At 46.4% G+C, this 20431-nt stretch overlaps 1 protein-coding gene across 2 annotated transcripts; it reads right to left on the reverse strand.

Moving 5' to 3' along the window:
* Positions 1–2995: 2995 nt before the first annotated feature.
* Positions 2996–19292, reverse strand: LOC311419946 (uncharacterized protein). Of its 2 annotated transcripts, none has more exons than XM_084488940.1 (4): positions 19242–19292; positions 7429–8178; positions 7080–7246; positions 2996–6130 (listed from the first exon to the last, which is right to left on the reverse strand). In XM_084488940.1, exons 2-4 carry the CDS (start codon positions 8080–8082, stop codon positions 5071–5073), a joined length of 1881 nt encoding a protein of 626 aa, XP_084345066.1. In that variant the 5' UTR covers positions 8083–8178; positions 19242–19292; the 3' UTR covers positions 2996–5070. The 2 variants fall into 2 exon arrangements, with proteins under 2 accessions (XP_084345066.1, XP_084345067.1); XM_084488941.1 differs by lacking the exon at positions 19242–19292 and having other exon boundaries at positions 7429–7768; positions 7965–8048.
* Positions 19293–20431: the final 1139 nt, after the last annotated feature.

The raw sequence follows: 20431 nt of genomic DNA on the forward strand, positions 1-20431 counted from the left end.
AAGCTTCCTGTCACAAATGTTACCTTGCAAGGCAGCCAATACATTTGTACATTCTGAGGTTAGGTAGACAGGCCTACCATCAGAAAACCTTTTTTTTTGGTCAAGGTTTTTGGGTATTTTGGACTTCACTTCACGATGCACACATCACTATTAACCAATAAGGTTCTCCAAGCCGTGGCCAACACAGCTAATGTTTTGTTTGGTAACCAAACCAAACAAAACAGTAAATATTTGGCTGTGAAAGGTTTTCTAGATTGTAAAAATGCAATATATTAAAAGAAGAGACATATTTAGGCGATAGGCAATATTTATTTTTTCATCTTTTTCATCTTAACGTTAGTATCTCGTTAGGTGGTGGGGCCAGAATAAAGTTGTGCTCCAGATAAAGGGCAAGTGCAACCCCTGTTTCAGGCTTTGAGTTCTAGGAAGAAGGGGGGGCATGTTATCCCCATGATTATGACCCAGTGACCACGTCAACTTTGTGATACTTTGTTAGCAGGGCCACAATGTTTTGAGTTTGGGCTGCTGAAATTGTGAATAAAAATATATACATTTTGCAACGCAGCGCAATGCCGGGCATGCCGGGACAAATCCCGGTGGGCTGCCTCATTGGTCGATCCGTATGTAATGTTTTTACCGGCCCCATACTGTCTCTTGACTGGCCCTCACCATGTCAATTGGGAAGCTCTTGAGATTGTGGCGTTGTGGCTTGAGACTGGGAAAAAAAAAAGGATTGGACTCTGGTTTTCTCTATATCACTGGAAAGTGCCACCTGCCTGGACGAGTGATGGCGTTCTTGGGCCATGTCATCAGTGGCGATGGTGTGGCCACCGACCCGGCCAAAGTGGCCATGGTGAGAGGTTGGCCAACCCCTTATAACATTGTAGAGCTGCAAAGCTTCTTGGCCTGGTGTCTTATTATCACCATTTCATCAAGGACTTTTCCACCCTTGCTAGCCCCTTACATCGTCCCACAAGATCGGCCGGCCATCTTGTGGAATGAGCAGTGCAACACTGCCTTTGACCTGCTGTGGACAGCGCTCACCAGGGCCCCCATCGGATACCCCATCGGATACCGACGAGAAGACCGTTACCTACTTTACCCAGAAGGTGACGGCTCCTCTTTTACCCCTGCCGCTATCATCCCTCCCCCTATCCCAACCTCTGTTTTTACCCACATTATCCCTCTCTCCTCGGAAGATGTCAACAGAATAGTTACGCCACCACCTGCCCCCTTGACCCGATCCCCTCCTCACTCCTCCAGGACGTCTCGACCGACATCCTGCATTCCTCACCACCCTCATCAACTCCTTCCTCACTTCAGGCCTTATTCCATCGTCCTTCAAGGCTGCCAGAATCAAGCCGCTCCTTAAGAAACTGACTCTTGTCACCACCGACATCCAGAACTACAGACAGTATCTCTTCTTTCATTCCTTTCTAAAACGATGGAACGAGCCATCTCTTACCAACTGTCCTCCTATCTCTCACAAAACAATTTGCTTGACCCTCATTAGTCATGCTTCAAGACTGCACCCTCCACTGAGACAGCTCTCCTCGTGATGACAGAGTCACTCCATGCTGCCAGAGCCTCGCCCCACGACACTCAGCTATTCCTCTCGTTCCCCTCCTCTGACAGCACCCTGATTGCAATACGCATCTCAGAATGTCTGGCAGACACACATAACCTGAAGCTAAACCTCAACAAGACTGAGCTCCTCCTTATGCCAGGGAAAGATTGCCCTCACATGGACTTACTGGTCACTCTCGAGGACATTGCAGTATCTCACGAGGGAGGCAGCTCAGCTCCTGGTCGAAACGCTCTTCAACTCCTGCCTTGACTCCTGCAACTCGCTCCTTGCTGGACTCCCTGCCTCTGCAATCAAACCTTTTCAGTGTATCCAGAACCCTGCAGCACGCCTCTTGTTCAACCTACCAAAATACTCCCCCTTTCCGTAACCTCCTTTAGTTCCCTGTAATATCGCATCAGATTCAAGATGATGGTGCTGGCCTACAAGGCGGTCAATAGAACTGCCCCTGCCTACCTCCAAGTGTTGGTCAGACCACACACCCCAGCACGCATGCTCCGCTCAAGCTGGGGTGTGTGGTCTGACATCCGCTCAACTACAATTGTTAGTGCTTGGCACTTGGTTCTATGAACATCCTTATTGTACCGACAGCAAAAAATTGTTTCTCTTTCTTCTGACAAATGCCCTTATTGTAAGACGCTTTGGATAAAAGCATCTGCTAAATGCCCTAAATGTAAATGTAAAGACCGAACATGCTTCCCTGACTTGGCTCCTCACAGACTCTCCAAGAATACAACTTTAAGATGTGATGAGGTTTAGTGCCGTCACTGCCAGTGTCACAAGGGACGAGAGCCGGTGACTCCCGTAGTGGTGGCGCTCGATGTCAATGGTCCTGATGGCGACAGACCATCTCTGCGGATCCAAATGCTGCTTCAGCTACCCCTGGTCAACTTGCTGATCCAAGGGAGGAGGCCTTTGACATCGATCCACAGCAGGCGTACTCAACCAGGGTTGAGTACCCGGTTTGAACATTTACACCTATCAATAGTGGTTGTCGGCCAATATTTTTGCCCACAAAAGCAAATCACTCAAAAACATAAAAAGCATAGAAAAAAAAGATTCAGAGAGACGATTCAGTCGTTAGCATCTGTTCTTAAACATTGCTTTCCTTTTTAAAAAATAACCAAATAATCTGTTGTTGTCCTTTCTTATAATACTGTATCAAGCTGGTAGTCTAAAGGTGCATTCACACCAAAAAAGAAGGCACAATGGGAATCCATGCAAAGACGCATTTAGAGTCCAATTTTTTGCCAGGAAAACCCATGGCGCAAATTGATGAATGGCGCGGTGTGAACACCCTGGTTCGTGTGAATTTTACTCTCACGAACAACCTAGTTCACTTGGATTTTGCATGATTCTACTCACCCGAATGATGACTAATAAGGAAATAATCTATAAAGGCAGTTGATTCAAAATGTTTTAATGTCAGAAGTGGATACATTCAAAGCATAGCAATATGCTCAACATTTTTCTGACTGCAATAGGGGCTTCATCTATTATTGTTATATTCATGTTTAATTTACTTATCATTAATTATTATTATACATGTTTGAATTCCAGAATTTTTTCATAATAAGTAATAATAAGACAATTACCTTTATTTGCGGAGCAACTATTTTCTGCGGAGCAACTCTTTTTTGCAATATATATGTCACAAACTCTTCAAGTTTGTGACATATATATTCACAGAAACAAAAACCCAACATAGTAGTAAGAGTAGAATAATAACAGGTAATTTTCATAAAACACACATTTTCACAAAACATTTTACAGATCATGAACATATGTATACACCTAGGGATTAAATATTTGAACTTTTCCGCAAATTTCACTTGCTGCTTGGTCGTGACACTGACAGCCTATCGCCGTTCACTCCCAGCAGTCCAGAGTGAAGGGCAACATCGGGGGGAAAGTTATTGTTGCCGTTTGCGGACTCGCTAGAAAAACCTGTGACAAAATTTGATTGACGGCGTGACATTTTGCCCTGTCACGGACGAGCGCGTTCACGAGGATTTGCAATTTCGCTGGAGTTGAAATATTTGAACTTTGCCGCGACATTCGCGTGATGACAGCCAATCAGCGTTCACTCCCTGGGTGACGTAACATAACAGCCAATCAGCGTTCAACCAGCCGGGCCAACCGTTCCCTGCACTCCGCAGTGAACCGCAGCTTGGAAGAGAAAGTGATTGTTGCTGTTTGCGACTCCCGGAGCTCTATATATAATATTATATGAGATTATATAATATAATATATAAATATCTATATAATATAATATATAATATCACGGCACAAAGCTGTGTGTGCCTCCGGATGATATTATGAACCCATAAACGATGGGCATTCCGACGTCTCTCCCTCTTCCACAACAGGTAAAGACATGCAATGGTGGTTATCTCGGCCATGGTTGATGAGAATGAAAATTGGCATGAAGCACAGTTGGCGGGTAAAAGATGTTGTGTGACAAAATTCGCCTGACATAACTGCACAGAGACAGATTATGATTTGTCGCGTGACAAAACTTCGGCAACAGGCGAGAAATGGGTCTTTTGGTGTGAACACACAGTGACTGTGCGTTCACACCAAAAGACACAATTTTCGCCTGTTCGAAGCTGCGTATGTTGTCGCGCGACTCAGCGAAATTTGTCGCTGTGCTTAATGTGTGCACTGAAACGTGTCGCGGGGCGAATTTTGTCGCGGAGTGTTTTGCCCGCCAAAGGTCCTTCATGCCAATTCATTCTCATCAACCATGGCCGAGATCACCACTATTGCGTGTCTGTACCTGTTGTGGAAGAGAGAGAGATGTCAGAATGCCCGTCGTTTATGGGTTAATAATATAATCCGGAGGCACACACCGCTTTGTGCCGTGATATTATATATATCGTATATCAGCTACTGGAGCTCCCTTCGGCACTCTTGGACTCCCGGAGTTGAGCTCCCGGACTCCCGCCAGAGCTCCCGGACTCCCGCTGGAGCTCCCGGACTACCGCTGGAGCTCTCGGACTCCGGGAGCTGAGCTCCTGGACTCCTGCCGGAGCTCCGGAGCTCCCGGACTCCCGGACTCCAGTCGGAGCTCCCGGACTCCAGCCGGAGCTCCCGGACTCCCACCGGAGCTCCCGGACTCAGGGAGCTGAGAACCTAGACTCCCGCCGGAGCTCCCGGAGTGTCCCCTCCTCCTACACTCGCGTGAGTGAATTTGCATGACATAAATTCTTACATAAATTCCAATGATTCACGTCTAAGAAAATGTATTTGATTGTAGCCCTAAACTATATTTTATAGACTATAAAAAAACTATGCATCTGTGATTTCATTGGGATATTTGGCATTTTGTTAAAAAAATATGACTAATAAAGCAATAATCTATAAAGGCGGTTGATTCAAAATGTCTTAATATCAGTGGATAGTGGATAGACAAGTGGATAGCTTCAAAGCATGGGGAATATACATGCTGAAAAATGTTCTGCTTGCAATAGGGGTTGCATCTATTATTCGTTTAATTTTTTTCTTTTCTTTTTTTTTTTCCTCTTGAGTTTCCTCTTTTTGTCTGGTGACACCGGAATGGCTTTGAATAAAATAATCAAATGATCTGAGACCCATCTCTCAACAGGAATGTATGATACATTGCAAATATCCACATTCCGGGTGAGGACCAGGTCCAGTGTGTGTCCCCTGATGTGTGTTGCCTGGTTGACATGTAGCTCCAGACCCCTCACATGTAACAGCATATGAAACTCAATGGCAGAGGACTGCATGCCGTTGTCCAAGTGGATATTGAAATCACCTGTGAAGATGACGTGGTCATACCCCCACTCTTCCAAATAGTCCAGCAGCTCGTTGAAGTCGGATACAAACTGGTGAAAATTTTCCCTGGTGTATCTTGGAGGAAAGTACACATTGACCAGGAGGACGGGAACCTCCCACTGGTCGTTTTCCAGGACCACGGCCACATACTCAAACGCCATTTCGAAAGGAAACCTTATCTGTAGGCTGTTGTACACATTCCTGTGTTGGATGGCCACGCCGCCGCCTCTTCTAAGCCCCTGTCTGGCCTGATGGTGGAACTCAAAGTTAGGGGGACAAGCGTTCGAGAGCACTGTCTCGAAATTTAAAGGCCTTAACCAGGTCTCCGTGGTGAGAAAGACGTCCAAACCGTACCCTTCAATGAATTCCAATACCTGATCAGCCTTTCTGGTCATGGACCTGACATTGAACAGTCCCATCTGCAAATAGCCTTCCTCATCACTGTCTCTCTCCTCATCGCTGTTGCGCTCCTCAGTGCTGGTGCTCTCCTCGTCACTGTCCGTCAACAGCAAGTGCGAGGTCCTCCAGTTGTTCCGTTTCTTGTCCTCATCATCGTCATCCCCTGGATTGCTATTGGTCTGCTGGTTCTGATTTTTCTTTTTTCCATGATTGTTGTTGGTCTTCTGGTTATGATTATTCTGGTTTCCTTGATGGTTGTTGGTCGACTGGTTCTGATTACTCTGGTTTCCTTTATTGTCGTTCGTCTGCTGGTTTGTCTGCTGGTTCGCCTGTTCAATGGCCTCCCTGAAAATGAACAATAGAAAGACGTGAATGTGTACAACAGGGTTATTTAATCAACCAAATTTGCGGTATCTCCGCCATACCCTCTCTGTCAGGGCAACCTGCTGCTGAATGATGGAAAATGTGTCACTTGCGCCGCTGATTTGATCGCATGGCAGGATGGTTGCCACCGACACCCAGTTCATAACAATCATAATACTTCACTAAACCACTTTAGGTTCAATCAAAATGTGGATTTTGTGCTCAATTGGTCTGTACAACTTCAAAGTTACACACATATAAACAAAACAATCGAAAGTTGTTCAGTTATAAATGGAACAATAAATAATAACTGACCAATCTATTGCATAAGAATCGCAATCAATATCATTCTATTAATATTAGGAATGTCCCAATCAGATATTGGCCCAGTACGCTGGATTGGATATCGGATATATAATAAATATGATCTGATCCTACGAGTGCCCCTGGAGCCCTCGTTAGCTACAAGTATTCTCACGACATTCGTTAGGCAACAATGCTTTCGGGAAACAGAAAAGCATTGTTGCTTTTCCGTAAAACTGTATGATGTTCGTACAATGAACTTCACAAACCACTTAGGCTAACGATGCTTCCGGGAAACGGGGCCCAGCTATTCTATATATTATCTCAAATGTATTCAAACTTTATTACTTTCTATAAAGTCTGCTATTTGCTTAACTCTTCATTCAACTTTTTTCCAACTTTTCTTTAGTTTTATGGCTTATTGGCAATCATGAGCAAAGTGCTTCTATATATTTTATTATTATTATTATTTGTTCAAGAGTAAAACATAGTATTGGACTGAACTCGGACTGAACTGGACTCGGTATCGGCAGATAGCCAAAGCTGTGGTATCGGTATCTGTATCGGAAGTCAAAAAGTGGTATCGGGACATCCCTAATTAATATGATACATCATTATTTAATCTTACTGAATCATTTTAAGATTGTTCCTCAGCTCCTTGCAGAACTGATCAATGTTTTCAGCGGTGTTCCTCAGTGATTGGCTGGCTTCAGTCACATGCTTTTTCTTGACAAGCTCCTTCCAGTTGTCAATGGACTCGGTAAGTGCGAATACCATTCCAATCCCTCCTGCCAACTGTCAAAGATTGGCAAAAATGTATGAAAGAAATGCATAAATAATGTCAAATTATATTATATTAGTCAGTTTTTGAATTTATTCAAAAGCGGACCTATGTTCTGTAACCTTTCAACTTTTAGCAAAGAGTAAAATGTAGATATATGCAACACATGCATACAGAAATATTCAAAATGACTTACCGCCATACCTTTAGCTGCAGTCTTTCCTCCGGTCAATGTAAGTTCCTGTACTAGCGCTGTGATCACGCTTTTGGTTATTTGTCCACCTTTTTTAATGCTCAAACTCAAAAGGAATGTTTCAATTAATCCAAATAGAATAGAGGCCTCTGCAATAAAACCAATGAGAGGCAGCCCTGTGTGAACCTTCTCCCACATGGCTCCATAAATACGCATTGCAATGTATTCACTTTCAGCTTGTTCAATATTCACTCGCTCCATCTTTAGCTTTTCTATCAGTTCCATTATTTCCTCTTCAATTATTTCACTCTTCTTTGCCACCTTCTTTGCATCTTCCATAGTGCTGCCGGACACAAAACATTCGATTAGCTTGGCGGACACGCTGATTGTGGCACCTGTACCCACGTACACCGCCCCCAGCCCACCCAGAAATGGGGCTGCAGCCCCTGCAGTGAAGAAGGTGGCCACTGTCGCGCCCCCTAGAAGACACGCGGCACCTATGACAGATATGGTGCTCCCTACGCATTCCCCGGCATTACATTTCTCTCTGAGGTCCTCCAGTTCTTTCACCAGCTTCCACAGATTCTTTGCACAATTCTCCTTCTCCTCCAGCCATGACCCGATCTTATGGAGGAGTTGGCCCGCGGTGTCGTCCATGGTGGTAGTTTCTTCCTCTTCCTCTTTATACTGCAACACATACAGGGCCCCCGAGAGGTGACGAGGTGAAAGTATGTGATGCTGTGCGATAATCGTCTGTACAGAAAGCAAGAGGGGGAGGGTGGTGTTATGATGGTTGTATACAAGTAAATTCATCAGAACACAGAATCACCTAGCCTCTAGCTATATAAACAGAGGTCCCCACACACAAACACCCGATATATAACACTCATATTTCCAATCAACTAATCATTTTAGCAGCAGTGTAACAAGAAATAATGTAACCGTTTAAGCTTGACATTGCGTTTCTAGGTTTAATATTTACGTTAAGCTTTGCAACGTTCGAAATGGTTAGCTTTTGTGATAACCGCCTTTGACCAGAGCATGTGACGTCATCACGCTCTAGCCTACGTAAGTCAATTGACCAGAGCATGTGACCTCATCACACTCTAGCCTACGCTCTAGCCTACGTAAGTCAATTGACCAGAGCATGTGACGTCATCACGCTCTAGCCTACGTAAGTCAATTGACCAGAGCATGTGACCTCATCACACTCTAGCCTACGTAAGTCAATTGACCAGAGCATGTGACCTCATCACACTCTAGCCTACGTAAGTCAATTGACCAGAGCATGTGACCTCATCACACTCTAGCCTACGCTCTAGCCAACGTAAGTCAATAAGACCAACTGAAAATACACAAAGCGGGTATGAAATTAAACAGTTGATTCTGATAAAAGTTATATTTGATATCGACATTTTGTTAAGAATGTCGTATGGCCAGGGACGGATTATGAGTCAGTGGGCCCCTGGGCCCAGACGACGAGAAAAGCCACCCCCCCACCACCCGAACATTGTATCTTGCATTGACTTAACCGTTAGTATTGTCCACACTGTCTGTCCACAGTTTAACTAGCACCCTCTATTGACACATCCAGCTATATCATAGTAATAATATAATGATAATAATAATAATAAGATTAAGACATTTATGACATATCCACCCCCATGCTATTTGATTGACCACATAACCTGTGGTTCAGGGGCCCTATTAAGACATATAACATAAATATAACATATTAAACCCCATGCTATTTGATTGAGATGCCCCTTTCAGATACCAAGAATGACTAACATAACCCGTGTTTTGGGGCCCTATATGACATATCCTACCCTACGCTTACTGATTTAGGGGCCCTTTTCCGATATAAGGATGAATAACATACATAACCTGTGGTTCAACCTGTGGAACATACATAACCCTGTATGCCCTATAATATACCTTATATTTGATTGAGGGGGCCCTTTTGGATGAATTACACAACCCATATTGAGACATATTTCATAATATAACCAATGGTATGGCTTCTGGGCCCCAGTAAGGTATCTGTAGGTATAATGTTGTAGAGACAATATTGAAATGGTAGTGCGGAGGCTTGGGCTTCAGGGCCCCCTTGACCCTTAGGCCCTTGGGCCCCTGGGCCTGGGCCCGGTAGGCCCGTGCAGTAATCCATCCTTGCGTATGGCACCGTATGGAATCCGAAGGTAAAGCCGCTATCTCCCGACCGTCCCCGAGAACAGCTCGCCGCTCTGTGGGACAGACCGCATGTCTGTGCCTCACAGAGCGCAGCTGATGTAAACAACACTGCTCTCCTCTGCCTCGGCCATGACAGTTGGAGAGGAGTAATGTGGGCCTGACGAAGAGTAGAAGATTCTCCTTTGTTTTCACGCCCACCACAGCAGAGACTAGCCTCTTCAACGACGCCGACAGCCGCATCGCAAGGCAGCGAGGGGGACCAGGCCACAGACCAGGCTCACCTGGTGCATGGCCGCTATGTTCATATCAGAACAGACAGCGTGTCAGCGGTGGCTTACATAAACCAACAGGGTCTCTCCGTTCAACTCTGGTGGTTTTCAGAGCTAGCGTCACTCTTGAGCACAGCGACATGGCCAGTGCCAGTCAGACCGGATGCGTTTTCACAAGCGCAGAGATTGGGCACAGTGTACGATCCAAGCGATGGCTGTTAGTTGGCTTCTGAGAGGTCGATCCTGCATGGCAGACTTCCAGCAGTGGTTATCAACACTATCCAGAGTGCCCGCACGCTTTCCTCCTCCTCCCTCTTCACATGGAAGTGGGGCTCTTTCTCTAATGGCCCTGACGCACCAACCAGATTATCGGTCGTCAGACAGTGAGAAAAGGCAGTCGGACCGATTTGGTCATGGCCGATTCAACATGTGCAATCGGCTGAAAAGAACACAGACGGCTTGAAAAGATCACCGACGGCTTTGACGACGGCTGATCGCACAGCACACACCGAACAGACTCAGGTCACCGAGCTTGTCAGACTGTCCGACGACCGATAATCTGGTTGGTGTGTCAGGGCCTTAAGGGGTGTAACAACAACCATGTTGTCCCCTCTCTCCGTGAGGTGTGAAGCATGCTTGGATTCCTACAGTGCTTACTGGAGAAAGGTTGGGCTTTCTAGAGTTATAATCAGGGGTGCACATAACTGGTACGCAAGTACGCATGCACGCCCATAATCAGGGATGCGTAACGTCACTTGTGTCACTACAACGCTTTTGCGTAACTAACTGCATAACTAATACATTGAGCAGCTGCTTTGGCGTGCAAAGAAAAGGCAAACTGAGCCGGAGTAGAAGAAAATAGCTTTTTTCGAAAACTGGCACCAAGATGTGCCGTGGCTTGAAACTAATGATAAGCGCACTGAAATGTACTCCATCAGACCAAGCTTCTGTTCTGGATAACGGCTGATTATTGCAACGGTGCCAAACTCTCAACACTGGGATGCACCATTGCATAACATCCCCTCACGTCTGCAGCCGCTATCGTTGTTTGATGCGATGGATACTGAGCAACGTTAACTACCTCCAAGCACCACGCAACGAGGGGGTAAAAGGGTGCAATGCCCACTCAAAATATTCTGCCCACTTAGTTTTGTATCCATATTTCCTATCACACAATCGTATGTCCTTGATTTCTGACCGCTTCATTCAGGCAACTCTATTGCATGCAAGACGCATCAAAGTTATATAAAAGTACAATACAATAATGTGTTGCACAGAGCAGCTGAATCTAATATTTAAACCGCAACTCTTTTGAATCACGGTAAGAAGAGGCAGCCTGGTTGAGAAGCCCCTGACTGCAGCCCGCAGATGGTGCTCAATGTGGGTGGACTCAAACGTTTGTAACAGAGTTTTCTGTTACAGGCTTTCCGATTCATTTCAGGTCAGAAACGTTCAGAAACGAGTAGGCCTACAGTATTTTCATGAAAGAAGAAAGAAGGAACGGTCTTTTGCTGTTTGACACATAAACCTACCCTGGAAATTCAGAGTTCTCGCGAGAGCACAATTTGTTTTGCTCAGCGAGTCACTCTGGGAATGAGCAGTATACTCACTCCCCGATTCCTCTGGCTCAGAACATTAACCAATCACATCGGTGTATCTGATATAGGCGGGCCAAAAGCGTTGCTGTTTTACAGATCGAATACGGCAAGTCTTATCTATTGGTTAGCTCCACTGGTTTGGATACGTCACCCCTTGTATTCTTCTGATTGGTCGTAGTGTTATTCAATTGCATGCAGTGATATTTTCAAATGCATGCTTGGTTCCGCCCCTCGAGTTGGGCCATTTTCATTACTCATTCATTACCCTACAGCTTTCCAGATGTGGGTCTGGATTTTCAGGCTAACATAAACCATGCAAGTAAGTGAGACTGTCAAAATGCTTAATATATTTAGTAATATTCATGCTGTAGTGTATTTACTTTTTGCTAAATTAAAATACTGCGCAGTCAGGGGTACTTGACTTGGTTAGCTTCGTTCAATAAAGTAAGTGAGCTTAACCTTTTCATAATAATTGTTAACAAATTTGTCTGCTGCAGCTGAAATGTTAGGTGTTTATATTGCAAAATGCTTGATATATTTAAATAAAAAATAAGAATAAATAGGTCCCCAAGTATGTTTATCTTATCGGTTTGACTTTTCTTTTGCTTTCAATTAATAGCCTACCTAGGCCTAATTCTATCATTTCACATTAAACAATTCTATAGAAATCAAATGAAATCATATTCCTAGTATTTGTGAGGTCTCATTGATTCTATTAGGCTTCTACTTCCCAATTCAATTGTATATCTCCATCATTATAGTTATAGCCTACTCCATGGCTGATCTATTGCACTACTACTTTCATTATTCCATTGAATTAGCCTACTCTATGTCAGTTCTGCAAGTCTACATTCTGATCAACGTATCCCACACAGTTTCCTTTTTTGCTCCTTGAGCAAACAGTCGCAGTTTGCTTCTACGATAGTAAACCTGACACTTTAGCTTCCCACAAAACGGAAGCTAAGTGTAGCTTTAGAAAAAAAGAAAATGAAAGCATTTCAAAACATTATTTTCCAAGCTGCAGCAAAACTGTGAAACAGTTTAAAGCAGACTTACCGAGTTAAAGATGTGGCGTGAACTGGTCTTTAAGAGGGCAGATGATGTAAAGTCACAGCCTTTTGGTTTGCACTTGAACTACTAGCCAAACACAAGGCCATTTCTGCGGTCTTTCGCCGCCAGCTCGAGCCCACCTACCCGTCCTACCAGGATCTTCCCGTCCCGGTGTGGTCGGCTTTACTGGGCTTCGGCTTTGGCTTCCTCCGCTGGCCACCACCGCACCAGGCTGACAACCGCCTCCCTCTACCTGAACCGCATGGCTAGCAGGCCGGCGGCCCCTCTCCTCCTCATTGGATTATTGGCTATTTGCTGCGGTTATGCTGTGGATTATTCCCTGGATACTCCTGGGGTACACGTCATCTTTCCATCCACAGACACCCGGCCTCTGGGTACAAGCCAGCGCTAGCTCTGTACTAGCGCTCCACACCTGGATCATGCCACCGCTCTACTCCACCGCCGACCTCCACTCACCCAACAACCACCTCCGTCCGGACTGCATTGATATCCTCCGAGAAACTGGACTACTTCGCCGTCCTCCACACAGAGGCTCTGGTCGTATGTTCAATTACAACTTTTCAACCCCAAACTCTATTCCATCCATCTGGTCCTGTTCACGCACCGCAACTTCCTCACTACGTCATCACAACAAACGACACGTGCACCTATCTAATCTCCGCCCCCTTCCTCGATCCTCCCAACCCATCACGAAGCAACGTCACCTGAAACTGGCTTTGCTCAACACCCGCTCACTCAACAACAAAAGCCTCATTTTAAATGAATTCATAACTGACAATAAGCTGGATTTCCTCTGTATCACTGAAACCTGGCACAAACCTCTGGACTATTTCTCACTCAACCAGACCACACCCATAGGATATACATACATGGACAAACCCCGACCTGAGGGGCGGGGAGGTGGTGTCGCTGCAGTGTACAGAAAGGACATTAAAACATCCACCATCTCCATCCCTGCTGCTCAGTCCTTCGAACACATCACTTTCAAACTCTCCGGTCCCGCTTCTCTGGTCACCGCCATAATCTACCGCCCCCCCAAACCTAATCCTTCTTTTCTCTCTGACTTTTCTGACTTTTTAACCCAGTTAACTGCCATCTCACCTTCTGTTCTGCTCCTGGGAGATTTCAACATCCACATCGACACTAACTGCAAATCTGCCACTGAATTCCCGGAACTGCTACACTGCTTCAACTTCACCCAACATGTCAGCTTTCCCACCCACAGCCGTGGTCACATCCTGGATTTGGTCTGCTCTACTGGTCTCACCATACCCCACCTCTCCAGCCTCAACCTCAACATCTCTGACCACCTGGCAATCACCATGAACATTGATCTCCCCATTCCTACCACCAAGGACAAACGGACAATTTCTTTCAGAAATCTTAAATCCATCTCCACTCCGGCCCTTTCTGCCTCTCTTGCCAGCAAAATATCCTCCTCCCCCCCACCGTTGAATGACAACCCCTCCGCCCTCACCAACTACTACGAAACACTCTCCTCCTGTCTCGATCAGCTGGCTCCCATCAAAACTAAAACTGTTTCATTCACTCACTCTGCTCCCTGGTACACTCCTGATCTGCACAAAATGAAATCCCGTAAGCGTCAGCTTGAAAGACTCCACAACAAAACTGGTTTAACTGTTCATCTTCAAGCCTTCACAGATTACCTTCAGCAGTATAAGGAAGCTCTTAACACTACCCGGTCCACCTACTACTCACACCTCATACACTCTGGTTCCACCAACCCCAAGGCTCTTTTCTCCACAGTAAATAAACTCCTCAAACCCAGTGACAATATCACCAACTCATTCACAACCGATAAATGCAACTCCTTTCTTTCATTCTTTCAGACCAAAATTGACACCATCTACAACAACCTGTCCTCTTCTTCTGCCACCACTGTCTGCACTCCCACTCCACCATCTGTTCCTCCCCCCTACACCTCTCAGCCCCTGTCTCAGTTCTCCCCTGTGTCGTCAGGGGAGCTGTCAAAAATCCTAACAGGGATGAAAACATCAACATGTGTCCTGGACCCCATCCCATCCCACCTCATCAAGGACTGTCTACCAGCTATCTCCACACTCATCACAGAAATCATTAACACCTCTCTCAGCTCTGGCTCAATCCCCCCTTCACTCAAACTGGCTGCTGTCACCCCCATCCTCAAAAAACCTGGACTAGACCCTGACATTATGTCAAACTTTCGGCCCATTTCCAATCTCCCCTTTCTGTCTAAAATACTGGAACGCACTGTCGCCAAACAACTCAAAACCCACCTCTGCTCAAATGACCTGTTCGAACCATTCCAATCCGGCTTCCGTTCACAACATAGTACTGAAACAGCCCTCATCAAAGTCACCAACGACATCCTCCTCTCCGCAGACTCTGGTCACCTCAGCATCCTCATCCTCCTGGACCTCACTGCAGCTTTTGACACTATCAACCACATCATTCTTCTCTCCCGCCTCGAATCGTCCCTCAGCATCACCGGCACCGCCCTTTCCTGGCTCCAATCATATCTCACCGACAGACAACAGTTCATTCACATCAACAACTGCTCCTCCTCCACCGCTCCACTGTCCCAAGGCGTCCCCCAGGGCTCGGTGCTTGGTCCTCTCCTCTTCATACTTTACTTGCTTCCCCTTGGCAACGTCATCCGCCACTATGGTCTCAACTTTCACTGTTACGCCGATGATGTCCAGCTCTACATCTCCACCAAATCCATCACCTCTGCCACTCACTCCACTCTCTCCAACTGCCTCACTGACATTAAATCCTGGATGCACACCAACTTCCTCAAACTGAACTGCGACAAAACTGACATGATCATCATCGGTCCCAAATCCATCACAAAAACCACTCCTAGCTTCTCCCTCACTGTTGACACCTCCACCCTGTCTCCATCCCTTCACAGTCGCAACCTCGGAGTCATCTTCGACAATAACCTCTCCTTCGAACACCACATAAAACAAATCACCAGAACTGCCTTTTTCCACCTCAAAAACATCGCCCGACTCCGCCCATCACTCTCTTTCTCCGCTGCAGAAACCCTCATCCACGCCTTCATCACCTCCAGACTCGACTACTGCAACAGCATCCTTTACGGCACACCATCCAAAACCTTAAATAAACTACAGTACATCCAGAACTCTGCTGCTCGTCTGCTCACCCACACCCGCACCCGTGACCACATTACCCCCGTCCTCCAGAACCTCCACTGGCTCCCGGTCCCACAACGAATTCAATTCAAAATCCTCCTCCTCACACACAAAGCCCTCCATAACCAGGCCCCTTCCTACCTCACTGACCTGCTCCACCGCCACAACCCATCCCGTAGTCTCCGTTCATCCAACGCAAACCTCCTGTCTCCACCACCTATGACCAAGCACCGAACCTGGGGCGACAGAGCCTTCTCTGTTGCTGCCCCCTCCCCCTGGAACTCTCTCCCCACACAAATCCGTGACTGCACCGACCTTTCAACGTTCAAATCATTGACAAAAACTCACCTTTTTAAAATTGCTTTTAATGTTTAGCTTAGTCTAATGTGTTTTTAGTGTTTTATTTTTTTTTTTTTGTTGTTTTTACCATTTGATGTTGTTTTTACTGCTTTTATGCAGTAAAAACATTACAGACAACAATCTGTATTATTTCAAGACAAAACTGAAGACCAGATAGGGAAGAAACTGGGACCTGGGAACCTGGTATGTAATATGTGTGTAATGCTTGAGGTTATATGTGTAGATAGATAAAATAGGCAGCTGGCCTGCAATCACAGACAGGCGATTGCAGGCCCGGCTGCTTTAACATGAAAGTTGCCCATCCCTGGTATAGAATAATCTCAGATTCTACGCAGTTAACAATTCAAGTCCCCAAGGCTTTATCTTCTCTTTACAAGTCCTCATATAAACTAAATAAAACTAAATGTATTCAACATCAACGTTTTATATTGTGCGGGTCCTGCGCAAGGGATTCTGGGGGTGCAACTCTTTTAGGGGTTTGGACCTTTTCGGGGTCCCCTGGGTTACCTTGGGGTTGGTTGTTGGGGAGGGGTTAATGGTGTGGTCCATTGTTGTGTGCTGTGTAGTGTGATCGCGACCGTGAGTGAGAGTGTTGTTTGTGTTGGTCAGGTGTGCCGTGTTTCTATTCCATCGTGTGTGTGTGCAAATAAAGGCAACTCCCATAGCCGAGCGGTGTATGGGGAGCGGGAGTTGATTGACTGCTTAACTTGGGCTCCCGTCTCGTCCTTCCCGTGCTGCTCGCCACATTGGTGTCAGAAGTGGGATGGCCCAGCGCAAGCGGAGAAAGGGATTGGGATTGACGGTCGAGTCCAGGGAGCACACACCCTGAGCTATGGGAGCGCAGCGCCCACCCCAGTGGCCGCGGATGGAGAACTGGCAGCTGCCTACCGCCCCCTGGTGGCAAGGCCGGCGGTGAAGCTGCCCAAATTCTCCGGGGCAACGCGGCTGGAGCCATACCTGGCCCAGTTCAGGCTGGTGGAGTGGCACTACGGCTGGGGGGCCAGAGAGGCGGTCTTCCACCTCGCCCTGGCGTTGGAGGGGACGGCAGCACGGGTGCTGCTCGACCTGGACCAAGCCAACCAGCGAGACCTTCAGGCCCTGACCAGGGCACTGGAGAGGCGGTTCGGCGAGCCGGTCTTCAGCGACCAAAACTGGGCAAGGCTGACTACTCGCCGCCGCCAGGAGGAGGAGAGTCTGGGGGTCTACGCCGCTGATGTCCAACGCGGCTACCCGGAATACCCAGCGGCTGTCCGGGAGGACCTGGCGCTCGAGGCCTTCCTGCGGGGACTGGTGCCGGAGCGTCTGCTGCAGCATGTCCGCCTCACCAGGCCCCAGACCCTCGATGCGGCTCTGGACGAGGCAGAGCGGGCTGAGGTGGAGTTCTCCAGCCAGCGGCCGTCCGCTGCATCTCGACCACACGTCCGGCGTACCGACGGTGAGGAGGGTCGGGAGACGGCTGAGGCAGCCCATGCGCTGTGGCTGCACGACAAGGTCGACCTCGAGCCGCAACAGTGTCGGCAGCTGGGGCTGATCGAGGACTACGGGTGGACGGGGCAGCGTGCCATCCAAGGCGACGACGACGGCCCCCTGAACACTTGGGACTGTGCGATGGGTGTAGGGGTCGTCGGGATGTCTGACCCCTGAGGTGGGGGCTGTGTTGTGTGCTGTGTAGCAGTGACGGACTGGACGGTCTGGCATTTGGGCAGATGCCAGAAGGGCCGCGCCCCCCCCCCCCCCCCCCCGTCAACAATTACTCGCGGCCGGTTATAATTCGCAAATGCCCGGGCCGTTTTTTGCTCCCAGTCCGTCACTGCTGTGTAGTGTGATCGCGACCGTGAGTGAGAGTGTTGTTTGTGTTGGTCAGGTGTGCCGTGTTTCTGTTCTATCGTGTGTGTGTGTGTGTGTGTGTGTGTGTGTGTGTGTGTGTGTGTGTGTGTGTGTGTGTGTGTGTGTGTGTGTGTGTGTGTGTGTGTGTGTGTGTGCAAATAAAGGCAACTCCCGTAGCCGATCGCCGGCGATCGGTGTATGGGGCGCGGGAGTTGATTGACTGCTTAACCTGGGCTCCCGTCTCGTCCTTCCAGTGCTGCTCGCCACAATATTTATGTTTCACTACACTTCGGCTCCGAATATCACGCTTCAATTTAAATGGCCATATCAAATCATTACTTGTTCGAATTAGTCCGACAAAGTTGGAGCCCACAGTGAGAGGTCCGAGTACTGTGCAGTCAAAGTGAAATCTATCTTCCCCAGGCGCAGCGACTACCAGCGCCCCACCCTTTTGGCAAGACACGTGACTTCTTGTAAAGACTAGAAACGAGTTCAACGTGACCTCGTTGAACTCGTTCAACGACGAGTTGAACTCGTTTCTCACTCAGCAGTCACTCATAATTCATTAATAGTAAATGAATTATTAAGTTATGATATAATTATTAAGTTAACGTAATGAAGTATATGAATAGTCATATGGGTCGTTTTAAACTGTTGGAATATGTATTTTTTCCAAAGCACAAGTCAAGTTGAACACGGTCTTAGATAATAGCCTACATTACGAGATGGATGCAAACTCAGACTCTTGCAAAACATTATGAAGCATGCTCTTATTCGTTTTGTATCCATATTTCCTATCACACAATCGTACGTCCTTCTCACTCGATTTCTTGAGTCCGACCGCTTCATTCACGGAACTCTATTGCACGCAAGACGCAACAAGTTAGACCATTATTTTACCAGATGAAAAAAGTAGGCCTACAATAAAAGAATGGGTTGCACGGAGCAGCTGAATCGAATATTTAAATCGCAACTCTTTTGAATCACGGTAAGAAGAGGCAGCCTGGTTGGGCTTGTATTATTTTGTAACTTTTTGGAAATGCGTGTGAAATGTCAGTTATAACTGTAGACATTGTTTCAGGGGATGGAATGTTAATGTGATGGTATAGAATAATCTCTGTCCGTTTATTTATTTTAGTGGGCTATGTGCAAAGGGCCAAAATCTAACCAAGACAATTTCTACGCAGTTAATAATTAAAGTGCCCGAGGCTTATCTACAAAGGCATATATAAATGAAATACAACTAAATGTATTCAACGTCAAAGTGTTATATGCATGTTTCACTACACTTCGGCTCCGAATATCACGCTTCAATTTAAATGGCAATATCAAATCATTACCTGTTCGAAGTAGTCTGACAAAGTTGGAGCCCACAGTGAGAGGTCCGAATACTGTGCAGTCAAAGTGAAACGGCCTTCCCCAGGCGCAGCGACCGCAGCGCCCCCACCCTTTTTGGCAAGACACGTGACTTCTTGTAAACGCTAAACTCACTCATAATTCATTAATAATAAATTAATTATTAAGTTGTGATATAATTAAGTTAACGTAATGACATAATGAAGTGTATGAATAGTCCTATGGGTCCTTTTAAACTGGAATATGTATTTTGTTCCAAAGCACAAGTCAAGTTGAAACCGGTCTTAGATAGCCTACATTACAAGGTGGATGCAAACTCAGATTCTTGCAAAACATTATGAAGCATGCCCCCTCCTTATAACCCGTGTCTTTCTCACTCTCATAAGACTACGCAAGCAATCAATCTTTCGATGAACAGTTTGAATCTTTATTTCTTCAGGTGACGCAGGTTTGTCTGGTAAAAGACAAGAGTTCCAGTGCAGCTCGGAGCAGACCATATACCTCAGTGATATCTCTCTTGCAGACACACACGCCCATACATTGGCATAGAATGTCATGGACAGTTTTTCTAACTGTGCTCTGCTACAAATATACCCATCATACAATATGTACACCCATACAAATATATACAGAAACGTGCGCTCAAAGACAATCACACACACGCATACATCTCATTCTCAGTACAAACAGCAAGTCTGGAAGGTAGAGGACATTTAGGCGTTGAACCTGAACGGAGCAAATGAACATCACCACCTTTGATTTCCTTTTACTTAAATCCTAATTTCCAACCCGTCTAATGGAAAACCGTGGAAATGCGGCTAACGGTCAGACTGTGTCCGAGCAGATAGTCAAAACAATTCCTTTTCACCAGGAAAATACTTTGTAGATGTGGTCATTAAAATTGAGAAGCCAGAACTTCTCAAACATTCAAGTGTATTTGCTTCCTATAGAAGCACTTTTTCTCTGCCACATTGTAGCATTTCTGCTTTCATAACCAAAGTAAAGGCCAATGAAGACTTGCAGCGAAACCTAGTGAACTTATTCAGCAACAACACTCTTGGTCAGCCAGAGACGTCGCCAGTAATCCATGCCTGTCATCATATCCAGATGGTGAGCGTTGGAAGGGGACATTTCTCATACCATGACCACAGTAATTTAGAACCTACTTATTTTG

The sequence above is a fragment of the Micromesistius poutassou genome (genome assembly GCF_964030765.1).
Source record: "Micromesistius poutassou genome assembly, chromosome: 1".
Classification (NCBI taxonomy): Eukaryota; Metazoa; Chordata; class Actinopteri; order Gadiformes; family Gadidae; genus Micromesistius; species Micromesistius poutassou.